The sequence below is a fragment of the Centruroides sculpturatus genome, unplaced genomic scaffold (assembly GCF_000671375.1).
Source record: "Centruroides sculpturatus isolate CEXI.00-Female unplaced genomic scaffold, Cexi_2.0 scaffold2056, whole genome shotgun sequence".
NCBI classification, from domain to species: Eukaryota; Metazoa; Arthropoda; class Arachnida; order Scorpiones; family Buthidae; genus Centruroides; species Centruroides sculpturatus.
This window is the reverse complement of record NW_019386414.1, coordinates 49889-74973: the sequence shown is the minus strand read 5'-3', so window position 1 is coordinate 74973 and position 25085 is coordinate 49889. Positions and strand designations below refer to the sequence as shown.

The 25085-nt window shown below is 31.0% G+C and overlaps 1 protein-coding gene and 1 long non-coding RNA gene across 2 annotated transcripts; one reads left to right on the top strand and one right to left on the bottom strand.

Annotated features, from left to right (window-relative positions):
- Positions 1-7240: 7240 nt before the first annotated feature.
- Positions 7241-8441, bottom strand: LOC111614898. The gene is made up of 3 exons (XR_002755008.1): positions 7991-8441; positions 7725-7918; positions 7241-7652 (listed from the first exon to the last, which is right to left on the bottom strand). It is a non-coding gene; the product is annotated as an uncharacterized LOC111614898 (long non-coding RNA).
- An 8546-nt stretch (positions 8442-16987) lies between these two features.
- LOC111614897 (eukaryotic elongation factor 2 kinase-like) lies at positions 16988-24631 on the top strand. Its single transcript, XM_023356267.1, has 9 exons — positions 16988-18354; positions 18484-18633; positions 19700-19960; positions 22383-22688; positions 22763-22894; positions 22977-23168; positions 23522-23646; positions 23720-23898; positions 23965-24631. The coding sequence occupies exons 1-9, from the start codon at positions 18253-18255 to the stop codon at positions 24072-24074; spliced, it is 1557 nt and encodes a 518-aa protein (XP_023212035.1). The 5' UTR covers positions 16988-18252; the 3' UTR covers positions 24075-24631.
- Positions 24632-25085: the final 454 nt, after the last annotated feature.

Below are 25085 nucleotides of genomic sequence, written 5' to 3'. Positions count from 1 at the left end.
CATTTACATAAATTCTCTAAAAATTTTAATTGATGAAATTCATTTTCCGAAAATAAGAAACTTCTATGAAGACTTTTAACTATTTACCTATTTAAATTGTGAAATTTTTCTCCCTATGCTTTCAAAGCGAATTGATTATTCATGTAAGTTAAATCAAACACCAGCAAATATATTGATTAGAAAGGACCTTAGAATGAACGAAAACATTCAAATATTCTTAATTGATTCTAATCTAGTTATATAAGACGGCCGGATGGCCGAGACGGTTACCGCAGAAAATTTTGAAGGCCCTTCTTCCGTCAATCGGCGGCTTCACTGCGGGCCTAGCCAAACTCACAATGAGGACGATAAAAAAAATGATGTTTTTAGTGCCCGGCGGGCATAAAAAGTAAAACAAACAAGTTACATAACCTCGAAAGAAATATATCAGATAATGTTTGAAGACCAATGTCTTGTTGATACAGACCAACCTTATTTTGCTCTTAATGTTTATTAATAAGCTGTATTCATTGTCATAATTACTTAGTGTTTTTAAATCCTGATAATGCTCAACGAAGTCAGGAAATGTAACTTATGTTATTTTAATAAAATTATTTAATCAATGAATGAATGAATGAAAAAGACCAACCTTCACTTTTGCCCGGTCCTGGAATGTTTTAAATGATGTCGTATTGGACATAGTTCCCGGGATTGTTTAGAAAATAATAATGTCTGTAGCCATTGTTCTAGAAATCATGTTTTTATGGAATGCCCGAACAAAGGAGAGCAACCTACGTGTGTCAATTGTCGACAAAATCACATTGAAGAACACGGACACAATGCCAGAGACTCTGTAAAGCAGATCAAAGAGTAAAATCGAATTTAATCAACAGAACCGACTATGGGTCTGAGTAATTGAAGTGGTATTTATATAATGCAAATCAATTTTCAACGAAGTATTGCTGCCTTCTTTGTTACCTAATGAAATTTATAACTTTGATTTGGTTCTAGTTCAAGAACCATATTGTTTACGAGATCGGCCTGCTTCTTTTCCTGAATTTTTGCTGTCATCAAAGGTACCGTTAACACTCCATGGACAATGACTATTGTTCCTCGTAGTCATATTCCTGTTCTTCACTTAGCTTCTTTTAGCTCTGAGTACATAGTTTGTATTGAAACATACATTCATACCACGAAATACATTATAATTAATGTGTACTGCGCAGAACATCAGCAGTATTTTGGTTGGTCTTCAACACATAGTTGAGACTTATCCATCCTCTAACTTCATTATCGCCGGCACTGGCGTAGTGTAGTAGGGGCGGCAAAATTTCACAATAAATAATAATGTCTTGTAAAAATTTGAACCATTTCATTTCATATTTTTGTCGTACCTACGATTCGGACCAATTGAAATGAACACGGAATTTTTCATTACTTATTCTGTGACGAAACTAAATTTTAGTCTTTTAAATTGAGATACCTAAATAAGGGGGCGGCGAAATTTTCCTCTGTCCCGGCGGCTGACACCCACGCTACGCTACTGATCGCCGGTGATATTCTCATTCTCTGGCTTGAGGTGGGGATGCGCTTGATGACAGAGGCAGAGCTTTTGAGGAATTTTTGGCATTAAATAACATGCTCATTATAAATAATCTTCATTCTCCACCCACTTTCAATAATAATCGTTATTTTTCTTTGGTGGATACTACGTGTTCTGGTCGTTGCTTTAATTCCATCGCTGATTGACAGGTATTAAATAAAGATAACCTTTCCGACCACGCTTTCATCACATTCAGCATACATGACTGTGTAGAGGGGAACCTTTGGTTTGTAGGGCATGATTCAATCCTGCTCGATCAAATTAGTGTGATATTGCTGAATACCTCGGTTCTACCTACAGTCGATCTTTCAGATTGCTCTACGAAAGAAGAGGTTGAACATGCTATTGATAATTGCATTCACCGTATTAATTTGGCTTGTGAGAAATTTATTCCTAGGACCACTCCCAAGCGCAGACTGGTTCCCTGGTGAAATGCAGAGCTGTCTGCACTACTTAAAGTTAACATTCATTTACATCGCAGATACAAACATTGTCGTACTACATCTGTGAAAGAACAGTTATCTACAGCACTAACGCATGTACAGCGCTGTGACCAGTATCTACAGCACCAACGTATGTACAAAGACAGGATTTTAAAAGTTAAATTACAGTCTTGGAAAAAGTACTGTACTCGTGCTTCTGGAAACCCATGGGGTATCTTACGAAAATGTGTACCCGGAAACTAAAAACGACCATGATTCAATGTTACCAACAATTTATATGAAGCTGCTAATGCCTTACTGGACACCTTCTGTGTGGAAGACTCTGAAGAAGATGATACTACATGGCACCAGAACTTGCGTGCCCTTAGATCTTTTCCATTCTCCTCTACGAACTCTCCCCCTTTTACATACAGAATTTAAAAAATATACTATATAGAAGATCACGTGAAAAAAAATGTTAAACATGTAAACACTGTCAGAACCCACAAAAGAATGTGTTATACCAGAAAATTTTGAAGCTGAAAATATGCCTGTAAACAATACAGAAATGAATTCATTATATAATATATCTGGTTATTTAATAACAAGTATAGAACAAACCTCAAAAACTTGTAACAAATGTATTACATTAGTAGGATCCAAAGAATGTCCTCTATTAGAATATTCAAAATTAGTTGAAATTAAAAGTTTTATAAAAATTCCATGTGTTTTGTAATAATAAAACTTTTTATGTTTTTAGATATGAAAGATATTTTCCACCTATATTATAATTTGGTGGAAAATCAAAACATTAATTAATTAAGAAAATTTTATTTGAAAAAATTTAACAAATATATTAAAAATGACCATACTTAATAACAGTCTTCTCAAAAATACTGGAGTAAGCCTTTTGAATTGTATGTATGGTTGAGCCAATATAAATTAAGTCCCCGTGGAATCTATCATCCCTAAGAGAAATAGAGTATACTCCTGGGGCTCTGCTAAGATCTATTTTATCTTTTGCACTGCATAGAAGCTTGTAAATTGTACCGGATCTCCTGTACCATTCTGGTTTGCAATATCCTTGTATAAAGTGTTCAAACGTTAATTGAACTGAACTATGGTGCACCTGGAGCCTGCGATGCGTTGTTGGCCTCTGTTAGAAGTAGACTGGGTGTTGGAAATGCTGTGTGTTGCAAGTTGGTTGGCGTAGGTGCAGGCTAAACTACGAACCATGTTTCTTCTGTAGCCGTGTTCAACCGCTATATATCTTCTATATGTTGTAGCTCAAGCAGTGTCGTGCCTACTGGTGTGATGAGTGAAGAGAATAACTTTAAAGACTGTGAGACGGTGGCGTGTGCGTGGAAATACCTGTTTGAGAAATGTGAACAAAGTCAGTGTAAGAACAAACAACTGTAACTTCATTTTATTTAAAGAAAAAAAGGAGTTTTTACAATATAAAGACAGGACATTAAATATACAAAAAAATTATTAATAATAAAATCTCCAAAAGCTTTCCCGGGAGAGAGAAGAGTTACGTCAGGCCAACACCCAGCTTTACCTTTGCATGTTGCATAAGCATGCGTACGTTGTATATTCCAACATTAAATCCTGTCAAATTAGTAAACACAGTAGTAGTTTTGACAAACCGAATATCTATTTCATTAACTATGACTGATTTCAAAATTTTCTATATGAATTTTATTATGAGGAGGAAAAAGCTTTTTTTAGACCCAAATGGGTTCATGGATAAATAAATTACAAGGACAAAACTAACATAATAGTACACTTATTAAATTGTGCTATTATGTCAATTTATTATACCTTAAAAATTTATTATACATACAAACAAATTATATACATAATACAGTAATAATAATTATTTGCGCTATTAAAATTTACATTAAGTGAGAAATTTTTCTATGTTTTTTACTTTATATTGACAAAATAAATGATTGATTAATCGTTTGCATGAAAAAATGCAATAGACAGGTAACAAAAAAGTGCAAAAATCTGGAGGTCAAGTAGGACTTGTGACCAGCATTGTTGCATCCTATCATCAATGTAACAGAACACTGATTTAATATAATATCCATTATTGAAAAATAAACATCCATGTTTGGGTTTGTTAATTGTTCACATACACTGCTTTCTGCCCAGTACATCAATTGGCAAAGCTTATAGTTTTGCCAATTTGATGAATGAGATTTCATGAATGTAAATGTGTTCTCTGGTGCAGCATCTTCAGGATTTGCTGTTAATATATTTTTGCATTCATCACAACCAAGTGATGGCAGTAGACAATAAATAATGCAACCTCTTAAATAAGGATGCACCGATAAGCAAAATGCCGATTACCAATTAATCAGCCATGCATTATCGGCCAATTAATGTTAATAATTTATTGCATTAATAGTGAGATCCTGGAGTTAATTATACAGTTAATTATAATGAGGGGAGAAAACACATTTTTCTCCACCTGGTATTTCCATCTCCCTCGGGTCAGGTAAACAAGAGACGATCGAATATCCTCGCAAAATCAACAATCTCTTCCTTTGTTTCTAAAATAAATCTCAACACTTAATTGTTGACGCATGGAAACTTCGACATTGTTTAAAAAGCTGAAGTGTTTCTGTGTTTAACAGAAACAAAATATATTTCTTTAACCGCTGATATTTGGACAGCAACTACAAACAATTCTCCTTTTTTAAGTGTAACAGCCCACTGGTTGAAGGATGATTTTCAGCAGGAAAGAGCTGTTTTGCAAATTGTTTCCTTTGAAGGTTCCCACACAGCTACACGAATCAGTGAACAGTTAAAAATTGTTCTTGAACAGTATAAGTTGACAAGTGATAAGATATTCTTAGTACTGAGATTCTGCAGCAAATCTGGTAGCTGGAATTAGGAATTGCAACTTAGAAGCATTATCATGCTTTTTACATATGCTGCAGCTGACACTAAACAAATGCATATTTTCTGAACAAGATGTGAAAACTATAATCACAGTTAATAGAAATATTGTCACACATTTTAATCATTCTGCTGTAGCTGTAATCAAATTGGAAAATTTGCAAGAAAAGTTAGGTTTGCAGAAACACAAATTAATTTGAGATGTTCCTACTCGCTGGAATTCTATATACTACATGTTGGAACAGCAAAAGGCTCTTGTCACATATGCTATAGATCAGGGGTGTCCAACCCGCGGCCCGCATGCGGCCCAAAACAAGTTCCAATGCGGCCCAATAAACGTGTAAACAAAACCGACAAATTCTTTTATTTTTTTATTTATTTATTTCAACGGCATAAACTAAAAAAAAAAAAAATTCACAAAGCTGTAAACTTTTATACATATTTTATTTTTGAGTGAAAAGGAAATATTTTCAAATACTTGGAGATGTGTGAATGACGAAGGAATACTAAATAAAGCTGAAGTTGTGACTCAAAGGATTAGAGACCCAAATTTGAGAAAAGGAGAGAAAAACCAAAAGATAAAAAGTAGTGAGGAAAGTTGGAAAATTAAGGGTCAATATTTGCATAACAGAAGGTCTATTTAACCTTTCTCACTACTTTTTATCTTTTGGCCTTTCTCTCCTTTTCTCAACTTTGGGTCTATAATCCTTTGAGTTCCAACTCCAGCATTATTTAGTATTCTTTCCAGCATTGAAAGATCATTGAAAGATTTGGCTACCCTTTTTTCAGTTTGGCGTAAAAATTATCATTTCGCGCATTGGCTACTTTCAGGGCTACATATTATTTATAAATATATTAGTCGAATAAAAATGCAATTTAAAATGGTGTTTTGTCGTTTTCTATTAATTAGAGACCCAAATAAAACAAATATTTGTGTTTTTCAAATTATTTTTTGTTTGTTTCCTTTATAATAAATGAATTTATTTATTTCTAAGTAAAAATTGAAAGGGCCTGTAGAAGTAATTTTTTAAAATATCCTTGTTCGTGATAAAGTTTTAATACTTATTACTATAATCTAGACATGTTAATCCTTAAATATACTTGTATATTTAAGGATTGGGTCACAAATATATTATATATACTTGTGGCCCAAAACTCCATGACTTCTTCCAATGTGGCCCAGAAGAACAAAAAGGTTGGACACCCCAGCTATAGATAATAAAATTCCTACGTCGAGCCCATATCAGTGGTCTCTCATTGAAAAAATTGTTCTACTTGTAAAACCATTCAAAGAAATTACTGTGGAAAGGCAGCAAACGAGAAGCCACTTCATCTTCAGTAATTCCCACAATAGAGACTCTGAAATTATTCTTATCAAAAGCAAAGATCAGTAGTTCCTTTAGTGGCATTAATATCACAACAGAAGAACTAGAAAATCCAATAAAAACAAGATTTTCAGCATGTATAGAAAACAAGTCTTTATGCTTGTCACTTTTATTAGATTCAAAATGAAATTTCAAAAATAGGATATACTAGAGGAAATAAAAATACGGGCAATTGATAACTTAGAAGATGTTCATAATTTAAAATCTCAATAAGAATTAAATTCTGAAGATTCTACTTCTGGAGGTGATCAAGATGGAGGTGAATTTCTAAGTTTTTCTGATTTATTTGATGAATTAGCTACTGGTAAACAAAAGAATGAAGAATAGTATGTTTTTAAAAAGAAAGAAAAAACGAGACAAACAAACGTTTTGATCAAGAATTAGAAACATATTTATATTTACCCCTTAAACAAAGACATAGTGACCTATTTTTGTGGTGGAAAAGTTTAAAAGAACTTTTTCCTAATTTGAGCAAAATAGCTATGAAATATTTAAGTGCCCCAGCATCTTCCATTGAAAGTGAAAAAATTTTCAGCATTAAAGGCAACATTTATGAGCCGGCAAAAAATAGGTTTTGCCCTGAAAATGGTGAAATTCTCATGTTTTTGCATTACAATTTAAGGGTTTTACAGTTTTGAATATTAAATATTTATATGTTTTATATGTTTAAAGTTTAAACTTATAAAACAAATAAAAATTTAATTTCTCTTCTTAACCTATTCAATACTCTGTTTTTTATTTAAAGTGTAAACTTTATATTATATGTTATATTATACTTATAATATGTATCGATAAAAGGAATAATTTGAATTGTAAAATTTTTTTAATATTCAATTTGTCATGTAATAAATAATAAATATATAACAGAAATTTATTAGTTTTTATTACTAGCATTGTACGTAACATTCTAACAAAAATACCAAAATGTAAAATTGGCCAATTATCGAAACCGATTAATCGGCCAAGTGGCCGATAAGGCCAATTACCGATTACTTACCGATTAATCGGTGTATCCTTACTCTTAAATAGTGTAGAATAAACTTAAATGTTTCTGGTGCACAACAATCATGATCTAATAATTCACTACACTATGATCTCCATAGGACAGGCTTGGATTACACAGCAAATTTTGTAAATGTTCTTCCAATTGTCCTTGAACTTCCTTAAATGGTTTTTATGACTCCAAAGACTTTTCAAAGTAATAAGGGAAGATCCAGGATCAGTTTGAACCGATGCTCGTTTGGGATAATGAACCAAACTGTACACAGTCATCAGTCTGTACAGGTATAAGAACTGTACTGTTATGGGATGAGAATTTCTTCCACTTCCTTCTCTTATCATTCCAAAGAAACACTAATTGAAAAGGAAACATAAGTTAAGACTTTAATACAAGATTATACAATCATTACACTAAGTCAGTTTTACCTCTAATGGGTCCTGATTAAAGTGAGCTGTCAAGATGTAATATGAGTTTGGAAGCAATTGTTTGATGAGTGCTAAGATACTAGTCAGCATCAAGCATAGATTTTCTGGCTCAAAAATTTCTTTTTATCACTATTTCCAATATGTAATCTGAATGTTTCCCATCTATTTAACTATTCTAGAGATTCTTCGATAACCTATTTAAAAAAAAATTGTTAATTAAAACATTTATAATTTTTCCTAGTGAATCATTACTATTTGATTATTACTTGAGATCATTTGAATCAGGTCTGATTCCATCCTGTGGCAATCTGCACTTCAACCCCTTACACTCAAAAATTTACGCTGTCAAAACCCTCAGGCTCACCAACATGTATTTCAGTCACTTTGAGACATGCCTTTAATCCCTTTGGTAATTTGGAATCTTCATCAACAACTGTTTTAAAATGCTGCAATTTTACCCTTTCTTCAGGAAACTAAAAGTAAAAAAGCAGAATAATGCAATGGCTTATAAATTAGGTGAAAACACTTTATTTTCTTAGTTTTATCTGGAAGTATCTACTTTTCAAAAGATTGTTTCGCATACATTTTAAAATATGTGGTACATCAATAATAGCCAGTACTTGTCTATCTGCAGCAGGGTTTGTAAATGAGCATTGTATATTATTTGTGTCTGCACAAATTCCTAGAGCTTTTAAAGCTGCTTTGTTTGTGCTGGCACCATCAAAAACTATTACATTGACTATTGCACCACACTGTTCTAAATGAAAAATTGTTTTCAAAATAAGTTTTGTAAAAGTAGAGCCTAGGACAGAGCTTTTTGAACAGAATGTGCCAATACATTGTACCCAACTGGCAAAGTGAGGTCTGAACATAAATACTAGGACACGATCACCTGCTGTAAATTCATTCTGTAGCAACACACAATCAACAAGTCCAATCATTTCACCAGTAGCTTTTGAAAGTTCTATATGTTTTTGAAGTGTGATTCATCAAAAATTAAATACCTGCATATATCTTTTACATCATTTATGTACCTTAGTTTATCATCATTAATAATTTGTTGTCTTTATGTTTATTAACTTTTATAAATCCTCTAATATAATATTTTAAAACTCTAATTTATTTATAACTTTTGCATTTCTCGTCAATCATCAGAAATACCTACTTTCAATTCACATACTTTGCACAGAGGACAAGGGCCTGGCAAAGGTTAAAAGTCCATTTACACACAACAGTGACGTGATGGCACAGTGCAGTGAATTTTTGCCTGTGGGAAATCGTTGATCTAGTTTTAAACCACCCTGTCCAGACTGATCCGTCACAGTGCCGTGATCGTACCGCAAAAGTACATTTGACGGGAACGATATTTTCACCGACGGTAAATTTTGTTTTCCAACGGATGACGAACATTTAATTGAAATGGTGCATCAACACCCTGTTCTACTTGATTTATCTCATTCAAAATACACAGACATTGGGTACAAAATGAATATTTTCTCTGTTTTGTTTAATAAAATATGAATGTTGGAACATTCGAAAATATTCAAAAAATGTAGATTTGTCATCGTAATTTTTTATAGAGTATAAAACTCCCATTCTGTTGATATTTTTTGTCCACGCTCGATGTACCCACTTGCAGCACTATCTCAATTGCATTTCTTTTTCTTCTTCATCCAAACATATAACTTTCATAGCCAATTCATCCTCAGAAAAGTCCACGACCACTCACCGACAACGCAGTCACGTCACCGTTGCGTAAATACTCGTCACCGTCACCAAACGGTCACCGTGCCGGCATGCCACCGTTACGTGTAAATGGACCCTAAGGCCATAGCCAATTAAAACACAGAGTCTGAGAGACCTACTGCGACTCAGCAAGGACAAAATGTCATACAACTCACTGAGGCTTAAGATTACATATTTACCTTCGGCATTGTCTTTTCGGGATCGCTTCCTAGACGGTTCTTCATTTCTTGTGACATCGCGTTGATCGTTTTTGAGGTTCAGACTTACTAACGTACTTAGGACAATTAGGAAAGTTTGATGGATACGCATCCGGCGTTAATGTCCAGCGATCTCGTGGAATTTCCACTTTCTCCCCATTTATAACATGGGAGAAGGTTTTTAAAATAAATTTACTATCAAAATGTACGTCACAAACGTAACATTTAGTTGTTAACATCTTGTCGTGTCGTGGAATGCATCGCGTCCACTCTTCGACCTTATCGCTAGGAACACGGAAGAAATGTCTCTTCTCGTTCGACGACCTATATCCTGCCTTGCATCCTGGCGCAAAGCACGTTGGCATTTTTATGTAGTGTAAAAAAAACAATTATAACAGGTCGAAATCACAGATTTCTACATACACAAAGCAAGAACAAAGCTCGTCTGTCAACCGAAGCGCCAACCAGCGGCAAATATTGGCTGTAGCTAAGTTTGAAGATAAGACCGGTTAATCTACCGACTCTGCTCTGAGCTAAAAAAAACTATTTATATAAAATTATTTATAAAATAATTTTATTAAATTACAAAAATTATATGAAATTATAAATCCGATATTAAAAAAAAATGAAATAAATTTTTTATTCTAAAATTAATGTAGGTGGCGCATGGTGACTTTACGTCTGTTTAGCACGAAAAAAATGCTTGTTGGAGCATTTTCGGAACTGCAATTAATGGGGCGCATTTCCTTCGACGACGACCGAAAAAAGATGCGAAATCAAAAACGTGAAATGAATATTTAACGAATGTCCTTCTACAAAAATCCGGTTATTCGTACGTGTACATGAATGAATGCATTAAGTCTGCAGATTGACAAGTTTCTTTTAAGGTATTATTAAGTATTTTTCTTGCTAAAACTATTATATTTTTTCGAATGTTGCGGTTATTAATATATTTTTTAACTTCGTACGGGTGGAAAATTATATAAATTGAAATTTTGCCCCTTCAGTTCGTACTACATACAGTAAACAATGTTGTAGTGGGAAGGGCTAACCCCAGTGTTGCCAACCTTCTGTGGTGAAAACCCCCTAAACACGCTTGAAATTCCCCTTAAAACTAATGGAGTTCCCTCTAAAAACTGAAACAAATTCTCTCTAAACGGGTTTGCTGTCGGTGCAATGCACATAAAAATATATTAGTGTTTTGACAATTTGGAGAAACGAGTTTTTAACTTTAGGCATGGGCAAAGTCGAGTGAAAGTGGGATGACAAATCGGTCCGCTACTGATCTTTGTCGTGAGATTCTCTCGTGAGAACGGTTGCGAATTGTGTGACTTTCGGAAGCTCCTACCGGTTGCCAAACTCTACCGGCCGATGCGGGCAGACTTTACGTTTCTCCCAAACTGTTTCCTCTTCTTGCCGATTTCTTGTTAGAGTTAGGGAAAATCTCCTAAGTCGGCATCGTTGGCTAATCTCCGTTCTCGAGTTTTTGGGAAAAAGTCCGTCGAGAGAAGGGAAGTTGGGGATTTTTCCCCCACGTATGGAGAATAATTGCTTGTAGTGGTTCTTATCTCTATAAAATTTAGTTTTTACTAACAGAAAATAAAATCTCTAACACTGCTTTTTATTAAGAAAGAAACATTCCAGGTATTTTATTTGTTAAAAAAGAGAATATCTAATGAGACCTGCTAAGAGGCAAGAGGGGCCCGCTCTACATATGGTCCCGTACGTGCTCTCCACAGCCATTTGTAGTATAATGCATATTTCAATTTTTCTTCATAATTTTGTTGGAGAAAGTGTATTATTTCATTTCATTTATTCTGTACATAATTTTATTAATGAATGGAATTTTTGCCCAGTCATTTTAAATTTACGATATTTCAGTTGCGATTATGTTTTGGCTCTCTTAAAATTTATTAGTCATGATAATTTGATACTTGACAATTTAAAAAGTTTTATAGATTCATGATATTATTATTTTTTACATATTTATTAAGCTAAATATTTGTTAATATTCAATAAATAATATTCACTGATACTTATGAATTATAAATGGAATATGTTTGATTTATAAATTGCAAAGAATAACAATAATTTATTAAAATTTACACACACTTTTTTAATTGATTCAGCTATTCAGTTTATGAATTATGAACATAGGAAAGTCATTAAAAATACTCAATTTTAATTTAGATATGCAAAACATGTGTTCTAAGCAAAGAAAACTGCAAAGAAAAGATTATCTGAATAGAGGATGATTAGGAATTTAAAAGATACTTCAAAAATTATGCTTTTTTCAAATAAACATTTTTCCAAAATCTACCAAAATATAAATTTTCAAAACAAAAGTATCAAAAATATAAAGAAAGGAAACTTTTGGAAATTAGAATGCCGCTACATTCTATATGTAGAACAGTTATTTTGTTTTACATTTCCTGAAGAGGGCCAATAAAATAGTGGCTGGAAAATGTTTGAATACTGAATTTGGGTGTTTCTTTGCTGAAAATTCTGCTTTTAGGTGTGATTCTTTGCATATATAGTTCCAGTTTGTGTACAATAATTGTGTTTTGTTTAGATAAAGGAAATAAACGAAAAATATTTTCTTAATAATTCAAACTATATGCGCTATTGGCCTTTTGCACCAAAATAAGACGGTTAATAGAATTAAGTAAATGTGGTATTTAATTTAGCCATTGAAGAGTAGATCATTTGAAAATCACTAAAATATCATTTTAACAAGATAAGTAAACAACATAATTAATTGTTTCAAAGACAAGAAATTTGCAAAATGAGAGTGGTAGTTCTCTCATATCAGATCACTGAGTGACTGAGGGATGCAGGCTGTGCGTGCCTGATTTACATAATTCTCACCACTAAAATGCATTGCAATGCTTTTTGCTTAAAACTCAATGGAGTCAACTTACAACACTGTTTTCTATATGTGCCACGAATATGAAGAGGTGAGTGAAAGAACGGGTTAAAATTTCAATTTACAGAATTTTTCACTTGTACCTTTAACATTGCTTTATCTTTAAACAGTAGTATTGTGAATTCTAAATATAAGCTTAAAGGCTTAAAGTTTTATTTCTTATACTTAGGAAAGTCAATTCAATTTATTTCATTAATTTTATACAAAATTCAAGGAGTAAGAACATACTTTATAGTTTGAATTCTAGAACAATGGTCGGCAACCGGTTGTCCATGGAGAAATTTGAACATTGATCAACCAAAGGTTATGCGAAGTATTACGAAAGAAATGCAAAATGCTTAGTTGCTTTTTTCACTCATTGGGGTTTTTTTATTCAAATCTAAAACCAAAAACAAAATGACTCTTATCAATAAATAATGATTAATAAACAATATTATGAGTGCGATTGTCGTCCTTCATGGAAAAGCGCAAAGAATCCATAAACTTGTTTGAAACTAGTAGCCATGAACTTTAGGCTTGCATTAATTTGTTATAATTAAACATGTGAGTTTCCTATTAATATAGTGAAATTGAACTTTTATTATCATTATTCTGCAGATTTTGTATCATTTAAAAAAATTCATGATAATTGTCAGGATTCAAAATTGTGTCTTTAGTGGTACGTGAGGTGAGAAAGGTTGCCGACCGCTGTTCTAGAACATATAGATGAGAAAAAGATTTTTCCAGCAGAAACCATTTATATCTTTCTGAAATGTAGATCATCCCTCTNTTATACTTAGGAAAGTCAATTCAATTTATTTCATTAATTTTATACAAAATTCAAGGAGTAAGAACATACTTTATAGTTTGAATTCTAGAACAATGGTCGGCAACTGGTGGTCCATGGAGAAATTTGAACATTGATCAACTGAAGGTTATGCAAAGTATTACAAAAGAAATGCAAAATGCTTAGTTGCTTTTTTCACTCATTGGGATTTTTTTTATTCAAATCTAAAACCAAAAATAAAATGACTCTTATCAATAAATAATGAACAATAAACAATATTATGAGTGCGATTGTCGTCCTTCATAGAAAAGCGCAAAGAATCCATAAACTTGTTTCAAACTAGTAGCCATGAACTTTAGGATTGCATTAATTTGTTATAATTAAACATGTGAGTTTGCTATTAATATAGTAAAATTGAACTTTTATTATTTTGCAGATTTTGTATCATTTAAAAAATTCATGATAATGGTCAGGATTCAAAATTGTGTCTTTAGTGGTCCGTGAGGTGAGAAAGGTTGCCAACCGCTGTTCTAGAACATATAGATGAAGAAAAGATTTTTCCAGCAGAAACCATTTATATCTTTCTGAAATGTAGATCATCCCTCTGTGACCAAAAAAGAAACTAGAAGGAACCATAGACAGTGTGAAATTTTTTTTTGGTATCATTTTAACATCACTCCTGAAAGTTCAGAAGTGATCCTTTTAGGTATCCTGCTCCAAAGTTTATTTTATGTCTCTTCTTGTATGGAGAAAACACTAATTTTAAACAGATTTATGATGATATTCCAGTGTTTTTAAATGTCAGTATCAATGAAGGAAAATGGAAATTGGTGGTATAGCCTTAGTCATGTAATAAAATTTAAACTTTCTAGATGGAACCATATATATTTGAATGTGTTTCTAGACTTTGTAATTAATGTAATTCAAAATGTATAAAAGGAGGAAAAGGAAATGTGATAAACTGAAAACATCATACCAGAAGAACGTATAGAGAAATCTAGGAAGTCCTATCTCTGGATCTTGTCATTGCTCTGTCTACTGAATAAAATTTCATTAATATGTACATTTTTAAATTTTAAGATTTTAATTCTTTATTTTAACAATATAAAACAATTTTTATAGCCAGAAAATAATATAAAAATTATTTTAATGTTATGATTTTTATAATATTTAACTTGAAGATTAATTTTTCTTTGATAATTTTTTCAATATATATAGCCTCATCCAAATTATAAAATGTACATATTGTTCTATTTTGGTACATCCTGATTGTGTATTCCTATGGATATCAAAACTTGCCACTCCTTCAATTCTATAATTGGAAAAAATTATTCAGTGATTGTAAATATTTTCCTGTTAAGATCGATCATTTATTACATAAGTGATTATAAATTTTGTACATCTTATTAAACAAGTTTGTTTTGTAAAGTTCATATGCAGATAATGATCATAGTTCAGGTGACTGTATCTGTAAATTAACTTTTTAAACTTGTTTAGTAAGATGGTGTACAAAATTTGTAATAAATGAATGATCTTAACAGGAAAATGGTTATGATAATGGACATACTATTATTATGCTAATGAGAAATCATTTTGAGAGATGAACTTTTAAAGACTGCAATATTGCAAATTTAAAATAAGATGACAAATATGTTTTCCTTAAAATAAGTTAATTTTAAAGAATGTTATGGGTAGAAAATTTTAAATTTGCTTAAAAATCTGTCCTTTTCCAATTATAAAATTATTTGTTATTAAAAATAGTACATTAAATAACTAATTAACACTGTTTATTAAAAAATTAATTTGTTGCCTTATAATTTTCCTGAAGTAAAAATAGAATGTAAATGGATAGTATTTTTTATATTCTATTTGTGCCTCCAGAAGAAGAAAAATTATTTGAAATTCATCATTGAGCTAATTATTTTTAACACAATGTTATGTAATGTGCTGTATACTGTTTCTAATATCTTTTTCAGCTTTTAAGTCTTAAATAAAGCAATGTTATCAGTATAGTTTCATTAAAAACTATATATTATGAAGTTATAGACCTCAAAAATCCAAACAATATTCTTGCGTGGATGTAAAAATTTAGATGTAAAACATCTGTGTGCAATTGCCTCATATGTCAAGCTTATTTTGTAGTCAGTCACTGTGGCATTTGCAGGTTTACTTATTTGTTATTTGTCATCAAATGAAACATTTGTATAATGTCAGCATATGGGAATTCAGTACACTCTTGCTAATCTATATTAATTATTTTATAGGTCATTCAGATTAGTGTGTGTGTGTAAATACAAAGTTATTAAATGTATAAGAATACATTTAAATATAATTCAGTTTACAATGTTTTTGATGTTATAAAAGTGAAAATATTTGCTTAAAAATATAATAAAAATCAAGAAAAATGTTTCAGATGTCTAAAATAACAGCTGGAATTTTTATCTATATTTTCTGTAAAATAAGATTATTTCTTATCAAGTTTTAAATTTAAAAATGGGTAAGAAATAATCATATCAATAGCGTCTGTCTGATATAGTTTCAAATGACAGATATGGAACTATATGAATTGTTTAAGTTATTAAATTACTCATGATAATATATAGATATGTAGATTGCATTACAGAAATGTTTTATATGTAAGTTGTAACAACAATGTGCCAGACATTTAATTTATTTATAAATTACAACTTAAAATATATTAATTTTAAGTTGTAATTTATAGATAAATTCTGCTAATTTCAGGAAATCAACTTTTAAAGATTTATAGTATGTGGAATGAGTCGGATTATTTATACATTAAAATATGATTTTGCTTTTTGCTTCTGTTAATATAAGAAATATTCTAGTTATTCTGGCAGTCTCAAGGCATTTAAATGACAAATTTTTGGAATGATTTTAATAAGTAAATATGATTTAATGTACATATATTTTGCAAAAAAATATATTAACTGTAATGTCAGGATTATCTTGATATACATAATGTTTAATATTACAGAAATAACTTATGGATACAAATTCACTGAGTTCAGTGTTAATAACGTTCCTTTAGTATTAACACAATTAAAATTTGTTCTTTTCACCTGAAGACGATGATTATACACTTGTTGAAAGTGCTTGTGTTAATACTAAAGGAACTTTACTAACGCTGAACTAAGTGAATTTGTATCCATAAGTTATACAAATACTATTGGCGTGAGTTTTTAAATTTATTTTTAATTACAAATATCAATGGCTTATTAATTGTTTAGGAACTAATAGAAGTGAGTCTTTCTAGAACATTTCAAAACTCTAAACTATTAGAAAACAGCAAAAAACAAAATGAATAATTCCACTTCTTAGATAAATTTAGCTCTGAAGATAAGCCAGCAAAATTCAAAGGCACTTGAATTTTAAAGTTCAAATTTTTCACTTTAATAAATATTTTTTTTTATAATTCTGATTTGAATAAGTGTTTGTTTTTAACTTTATCATTATGTATACTTTGACCTTTACATGAATAAATCATAAATCAAATTAGAATTGTTTGTTTTCATTTATGTTGTTTTTCAAAATTAAAATTTACTGCAGTTTACTATTTATATATTGTCNGCATTTGAAATAATCACGAAATAACAGAATTTGATGAACCTTGATCCTGTCACAAATGGAACACATGAATATAAAGCAGTGCTAAATTTAGCTTGAAACTTAGTAAAAGTACAATAGATTCATCAGGTCTGTTACTGTGAGTTATTTCTTTTCTGAAGCTTTGAAAAACTATCTGTAAAACCACAGTTTTCAAATAGTTGAAAGCATACAAAGAATCGTAACTGATGTACTGACTTCACAGGAGAAAATTTTCAAAAGTGGTTTCAGAAGCAGCTGGATTAGACCCAGTGTGTTTCTTCTGAATAAGATTAATTTGAATGAGATAGGGTTAACACCTAATAATTTTTATAATAAAATTCTCTATAACAATAGTTTCATCACTTTCATAACACATCTATAACCTATTTTGAGTTACATAGAGAAATCTTTGTTTAGATAAAATATTTACAATATTTGAATATCAGAAATTTAAAATTGGCACCTCAGTTATTTGACTTTGACAAGTTATTTAACATACAAAATGGTTTCATTGAGGCAGCATGTTAGTGAAGCCTATTCTTACAGAATTGTGTTTGTTCTCAAAATCTGTCTGCTCAAATATGATTAAACTTTACCACTTTTCATTAATTGCAATGAGGAATTCAAAAATGTAATAAAGGTCCAGTTAAATGTAAAAAATAAGAGTCCCTAACTTTGTTTTCGATATACAGAGGTATTACAGTGACAATATCTGTGCTCTGATGAGACTGAGTATGTCTAATGGAATTTAGGCATTGGGGACAACAATAAAAACATCATCGCATGCACGTAACAGAAAATAAGTGTGAAAAACAAGCAAAATACAAGAACAAGCAATCAATGGTGATTGTTTTGTTCTTGGATCATCTCTTTGTACCTGCCCAGTGCAAGGATCGTGTCTCCCATGGCCAACAGGTACAAGGTTATCCTCTTTTGTAGCAGAAAGTACAAAGCTTGCCATTCATGTCCTTCAGGTACAAGGATTGTCTTTTCTATGGCCTAACAGATGCAAGGATTGCTTCTTCCTTTATTGCTTTGCCTCAATTCTATTATCATTCGACAAAGTCATATGATATCCTAGTTTTAATTTAATATTTTGATTCTCATAAAATTATTACAGATTTTAAAAAATTAACTATTTGGAAATTAGATTTTTGACAATAATTGAAACAAGTTATATCAAACTTATAAATATGTAAAAAAAAATTTTACTTTTAAAGGAAAAAATTACCAACATTTGGACACCACAGTTGGGAAAATGCTGCAAATTTTGTTGCAAAATGTTACATGGAAAATGTTAATAGAGATATATATTTTGAAGATGTTAAGCTTCAGATGGATGCTAAACTGTGGGGAGAAGAATATAATCGACATAATCCACCCAAGAAAGTAATTAAAACTTGAATAATTTTTATAATTAGAGTTACGTAAAGAATCATTTTATAAATAGTAGTTAAACTTTTTTAGATACTCCTGATTTTAATTTGATATTAATAAATGTTTATCTTTATGTTTTAGGTAGATATATTTCAAATGTGTGTAATTGAATTTGTGGATAGACCAGGAAAACCTTTATATCACTTAGAAAGATATATTGATGGCAAATATATAAAGTACAATTCAAATTCTGGGTATATTAGCTGTGAAAATCTTCGTTTAACTCCACAGGTAAGGAAAATCATTTCAGTTTGAAGATTGGATTTAATAATTGATTTTAAAAAGCGAGAAAACTGGTATTAAAAATAGTTTAATCTAGCAAATTTAGATACAATCAAAAGTAGTGCACTTTTTAAGTAGTTTTACCCTTGTACAAGACTGAAAAATACTTGTAAATGGATCTTCTCTATAAATATTAAATTAAGAACTGCCAATATCTGTGAATTACTATGTAAGATAGTTTTGATTTCTTATAGTAATAATATCACCGAATCATACAATTTCATTCCTAAATATGTGAGGCCCTGGAGAGAAAGGATTACATTCTATTTTAAAAGTAATGTACAGTGCTCTATGATAAGATAAGGAAAAATGATAAGTCTGTTATGAGAGATCTTTCAGTCTCTCTGATGTACATTTTATAAAAGTTGTGTTCCTGTGATATGAAAAGGCTATACTAAAAAGACTTCAAATTTTCTTTGTTTTCAAATTATGTATATTATATTTTAAGGTAAATTTCCATTGTGTACTTTTTATTGTTGTAAAACATTAAAAGATTCTTGTATTAAAGTAAAAAGTTGATAATTTTAGTCTAAAAATGTAATTTATATAAAAGTTTCAGTATAATTCAGTTAAGTTCTAAATTAGATAGTGAATGAATGTCTGATATCCTCCAGCTTTAGATCCTGAACAAATTTGAAAGTAGAAACAATGAATTTATTGAACAAACCTAACTGAAATTATACTTAAGTAGTTGAAAGATGCTGGATCAATTTCTATGAATTTACTTCAATATTCACACTTTGTTGTTTATTTAATCTAGAACCTTAAACTGTAGATTTAGTTTTTATAATGTTTCTTCACTGTGATTCAGTGACTAGCTGAAGTTAGTAAAGCCTCCTTTCTCATCTTAATCTCCAAACCATACAATGGTGGAGTTAGATGGAACAGAACTGGATGAAGGGTCATGGAAGTTGTTCTATGCCTTTTCTGGGACAAAGAGGATTCCAATTCCAAGTTTTATTCATAATTTATAAGTTAAGTTATTATAAAATAAAGTTTTTACATCTTAATTTAGGCATTCAGTCACTTTACATTTGAACGATCTGGTCATCAGTTAATGGTCGTGGACATTCAGGGAGTCGGCGATCTCTACACTGATCCTCAGATTCACACCGCTTCGGGTCGAAATTATGGAGATGGAAATCTCGGAGTGAAGGGAATGGCTCTGTTTTTCCATTCTCATCTCTGTAATAAGATATGTGAAAGTCTAGGACTCACTCCATTTGATTTATCTCCCACCGAATTAGCTGAACATAACAGAATTGCACAGTTACAGGTATTTTTATAATTAATAAACTTGATTAGTTTAAAACTTTTATTACATAAATTTATTTTATTGAGTTAAGATTTGTTAATACATTAAAATATATGATGTATGCATTTTGATATTTGTAATTATACTAAATGCTAAAAGTTACAGAAATCTAATTATTTAAAAAATGTTTTATTTGAACCTTTAATCTATTTTTTCATTTCAATGTCATTTTTAATGTGATCTGATGAGATGAAAAGTCTCAATATCTTTTATATAGTACTAAAAATAAGTTTCCTAGTGTATGAAGTTGTATATTTTGCAATGTTAATGGAGTCATGTTTGACAAAGAATAGTAATTATATTGATGTAAGATATAAATATATCTTACATAGTACTTCTGAAATGCAGGATCTTCCAACAGAAATATTAGCATTTTAAATTATTGTAATTATGCTAATTATTATCTGAGAGTATTATAATGTACATCAAAGCATTGGAAAACTATCCAAGTTTACATTTGTCCACTACAATTTCTCAATGTGTGCACCTTGATTGCATGACACACATCCGACATATACAAATTCTTCCTATACTCACTATGGCATATCTGTCATCACTCCTCCCACAGTAGCCACAATGCTATGGCTTTTCAGATTTCTTGTATTGTACAATAATGAGTAATTCTAAATTTGTAAATTGCAAAATGCCTTGTGTATTGCAGAGTCACCTTTTTCATTTACAATGCTTCCTAGAGATGGTAGACAATGAGATGTTTGAATGTATAGGGGAGATGAAACTCAGACAGTTACTGTATTAATTACATAAATTCAGTTTCTGCTAATACCTTTCTTTTGTAAATAATAATTACCATTACCATGACAATAATTAGATTGACAAATGTGGAACAGAATATCTATTATTGCTAAAATGTGTTCTGTGGTAGGTTTCCCTGATGTGTTTGTGAGAGAATGGTGTTTCCATGGGTTTTCATTGTTAGCTTCCTTGATGGAATTTTTATGCATCAATTAAAAGGAAGAATTTTCTTTAAACAATTGCAATACTTTTACCTTATTTTAGTATAGATTTGAACTAATGCAAGCAATAACTGCAAAAAGTGTAACATAGCAAAATGTTTTTTTATTTTAATGTAGAAAGACACTGAGGTTCTAAATTTGTCATAAGCACACACGGCTCCAAAATTATAGAATTCTAATGTTTTTTTATATTAAATTGGAACTGTATGATTAATTGAATCATTTGAAAGTATTTGCTTTGATAGTAAAATTAAACATTTTACTATCAAAGCAAATACTTTCAAATAATTCAATTAGTCATAGTAATGAAATTTAGAATAGTAATGAATAATGAAAGTAATATGGTAATATGAGAGTTATCTCATACTAATGAAATTTACTCATTATTATGAGAGACCTAAATTCAAATATGAGTAGGAATTATCTGTGTTTTTGTCAAATATTTCAGGTTGGGATGTTTTCCTCGTTGGCTCCCAAACCATAATTTTGTTGCAGGCAGTATGAAAGAAGAAATATCATTTAAATCAGAGGGATCTTATGGAGTTTTTGTATCTGGTATCTGTGTAAAGGCTTTGAAAGCAGTATGGTTGCTTTCTCTTGATATTTTAGGTAGAAGTTTATCCCCCAATTGCGGCACATCCAGAATCTCAGCAACAGGTGTGAGTTGGAACACGATCTAGGTGGTGCTGATCATAATAATTTATTAATATGCAAAATTTTGAGTTTGAGGTTAAATGCTACAAAAGTAAATTGGTGAGTTGTTATAATATTGTTCATTAAATTTGAAAGTTTGTTTATTAAAATTTTAAATTCCGTTAAAAAAATCAGAAGTTGTGTTAATTTTCCTATAACAAAATAATGTCGGAGGTTGTAAAAGTTTCACCAGAATTTTGGAGAAAGTGCACTTCAAGTGATTTTTTTTCATATGTTGTAATCCGAGTTTCCAGAAATAGATGTAGACGAGAGAATATTGTCAGATGTTAAGTTTGCTATTCACCTTGGTTTGCAACCCGTAGTCCCTATGCGTAAGAGATTAGTGGGTTATTGATGCAACTGTTCAAGCATGACCTGATGTTATATAATTTTCTCTTGAGATTTGGGAGGGAGGCTGTGGCCATCTGGCCAACGCTGCATGCGATTGAGCAAGGCACCTCCAGCGGAGCAATAACCTTGTAGATCAGCACCCTTTAGTAACGCGCGTGACCCAATTTTGGGGGCTATGTCTCAGTGCCATCTAGATCGTATTTCAACTGCACCTGTTGTTGAAATTCTGGATGTGTCGCAATTGGAGCTTGGAAGGTAAACTACTACCATATTTTATTATTTCAAATTTGTTGTTTTCATTATGACAAAAAATAATAAGATTTAATCCTTCAATAAGTATGTGTTTTTTTTTTTTTTTTTTTCAGAAATCTTGTACAACTGTAATACGTGGAAAAGAAGAATTGTGTTTGTCTCCTTCTGAATACGAACGTTCTCATTTGATCGAGATGTTTCGAACTAGAACTTACTCGTCGAATAGTATAACTCCACCTTCGTCGGAATCAAAAAATTTTAATCGTAATTTAAGTAACGATAGTGGAAATCCTAATTCTCCCTTTGATATGGAAAGTTTAGAAAATGGAAAGTTTCCAATTGTTTTAAATGAAGATGATTCAGGAATTGGATCTCATAGGAAAGAGAGTTTGTGTCATGAAAATGGATCTACATCAGATGTAAATTTAATGTTCAAGATAAAATATTTTTGAAAAGTATAATCTCTTTATTAACAAAAGTTATTTCCGTGCAGTACATAGATGTAGATTTTAAAGAATTGGTTATGCGTAAATCTCGACCTTCATGTGTTCATCATGAAATGCAATTACGAAGAGATTTGTCTACCAATGGAAAAAGATGTTTTGAATATTCTGTTTTAGGACAAGTAAAATTTTGAATAATCTTATTTTGATGTAGAAAATTAAAATATTTTTATTTTTATGATATATTTATTTTTTCTTTTGTAGATTCACTTAGAACTTAGTAAATATCATGCTCTTGGACGTTTTATTCCCGAAGATGAAGAGGTGTATGATCACGAAGCTGCACTATATCACTTAGAACATGCTGCTAATTGTGGAAATATAGAGGCTCTTGTGACAATGGCTCATATTTACTTGCAGCTTCCTCATAATCTTCTTACTGAAATATCGGTTCCGGTAGGTTAAAATTACATATTTATTTTATATCATGAGCTGAAATATATTTATTTTCAACTGCTTTTAAAAATAGTTGTGTAAATTACAATCTAAACTTGATAAAATTAATGGTTTCAGTGTGTAGTAGATATTTGGTGGAAAATTTGAACAAATCAATATTTGCTTTTTATATTTGAAAACTCATGAATACTGTCAATTAGTCATATAATAATATATGCAGCGCCACATATATTTAAATCTGAAAACATGTCCCAATTTCTGAAATGTGAAACCAAAAGATCTATTTAAAGGGAAAATATTACAATTGTGTTACAGTTCTGCATTTAAAAACAATGCCAAAATATTTTTTATAGAATAATAAGGAAGACTTTGAAAAAGGTATGAATTGGATGAAAGAAGCAGCTTGTGCCGGAGATCGTTCTGCCATGATATATTTAGCACGTGCATTTGATATGGGAACTTTTAATGGGATGGAGTGGTAATAATATACTTAAATTTATATAGTATTTATATTCAATGTTGTTTTACAATTATATTTTTATTTTAAAAAGGAAATTATCCTGGAAAGAAGCCATAAATTGGTATGAAAAAGCTGTAACCATGGAAGAGGATGACGAAGGGGGACATTACGACGACTGCATTCACGATCCACGCTATCTTTTAATTGCTCGACAGGCAGAGATGTATAGGGTAGGAGGTCACGGCCTCGAAAGAGATCTTCAAAAATCAGGTAATTAACATTCCTTTGGTAATAAGATCATTTGTGGCCTTGTCATTCATTATATTTTTAATTTAGGTGAACTTTATAGTTTTGCTGCCGAATGTGCCACCGAAGCCATGAAAGGGAAATTAGCAAATAAGTATTACATGCTGGCCGAAGAAGTTTGGAGCGAGATGGAGGAATGAATTTACATAACTAGTCTTATAAAGTGATATTGTTACAATTGTTATATATATATATATATATAATACTTTTTATAAAAATATATTTACAAATTTTATATAATGAGAAATCTTTGAAAATGAAACTGTTGTAGGGCCAATGCATATGAGATTGATATGCTTTATTTTCATAACTTGCTAATGGTATAGAATTGTTTTAAAATGTAGAAACTCTTGTTTATTTTGAAAAATATAACATTTACATTGATAATTTTAATCTGTCTTTTATATCTAATGACTCCATAGAATTGTTAAGCTAAATAAGGATGTTAAATCAGTTAACAAGTCAACGTTTTAAGGGAGATAGAAGGTTTTTCGAGATTCAAAAGACATTTCTTTCTATTAAAATGTTGACTCCTTAGTTAGACACGCTGAGAATATAAAGACGTATTAGTTGTCTGAGGCCAGAATTGAAGTTTCAAAATATTTCATTTAAAATATACTTACAAAATATTTGCTTTTTTGTAATTAGACATTTGGATATACAGTAAAGCATCGATTATCCGACTCAATTATGCGTAAGAGATTAGTGGGTTATTGACGCAACTGTTCAAGCATGACCTGATGTTATATAATTTTCTCTTGAGATTTGGGAGGGAGGCTGTGGCCATCTGGCCAACGCTGCATGCGATTGAGCAAGGCACCTCCAGCGGAGCAATAACCTTGTAGATCAGCACCCTTTAGTAACGCGCGTGACCCAATTTTGGGGGCTATGTCTCAGTGCCATCTAGATCGTATTTCAACTGCACCTGTTGTTGAAATTCTGGATGTGTCGCAATTGGAGCTCGGAAGGTAAACTACTACCATATTTTATTATTTCAAATTTGTTGTTAAAGGATGTTATGGAGAATTTTATCTATTAAAAAACTTTAATGGTAACCATGTCTGTATATGTAGTATTATCATCTTTTTCATTATGACAAAAAATAATAAGATTTAATCCTTCAATAAGTATGTTTTTTTTTTTTTTTTTTT

Excerpts from the sequence above, each read along its gene's own strand:
- LOC111614897 (XM_023356267.1), top strand. The coding sequence starts at position 18,253 with ATGGAAAATGTTAATAGAGATATATATTTTGAAGATGTTAAGCTTCAG. Across the intron at positions 23,169-23,521 it reads TTACTGAAATATCGGTTCCG|AATAATAAGGAAGACTTTGA; the intron begins GTAGGTTAAAAT and ends TATTTTTTATAG. Across the intron at positions 23,647-23,719 it reads ACTTTTAATGGGATGGAGTG|GAAATTATCCTGGAAAGAAG; the intron begins GTAATAATATAC and ends TATTTTAAAAAG.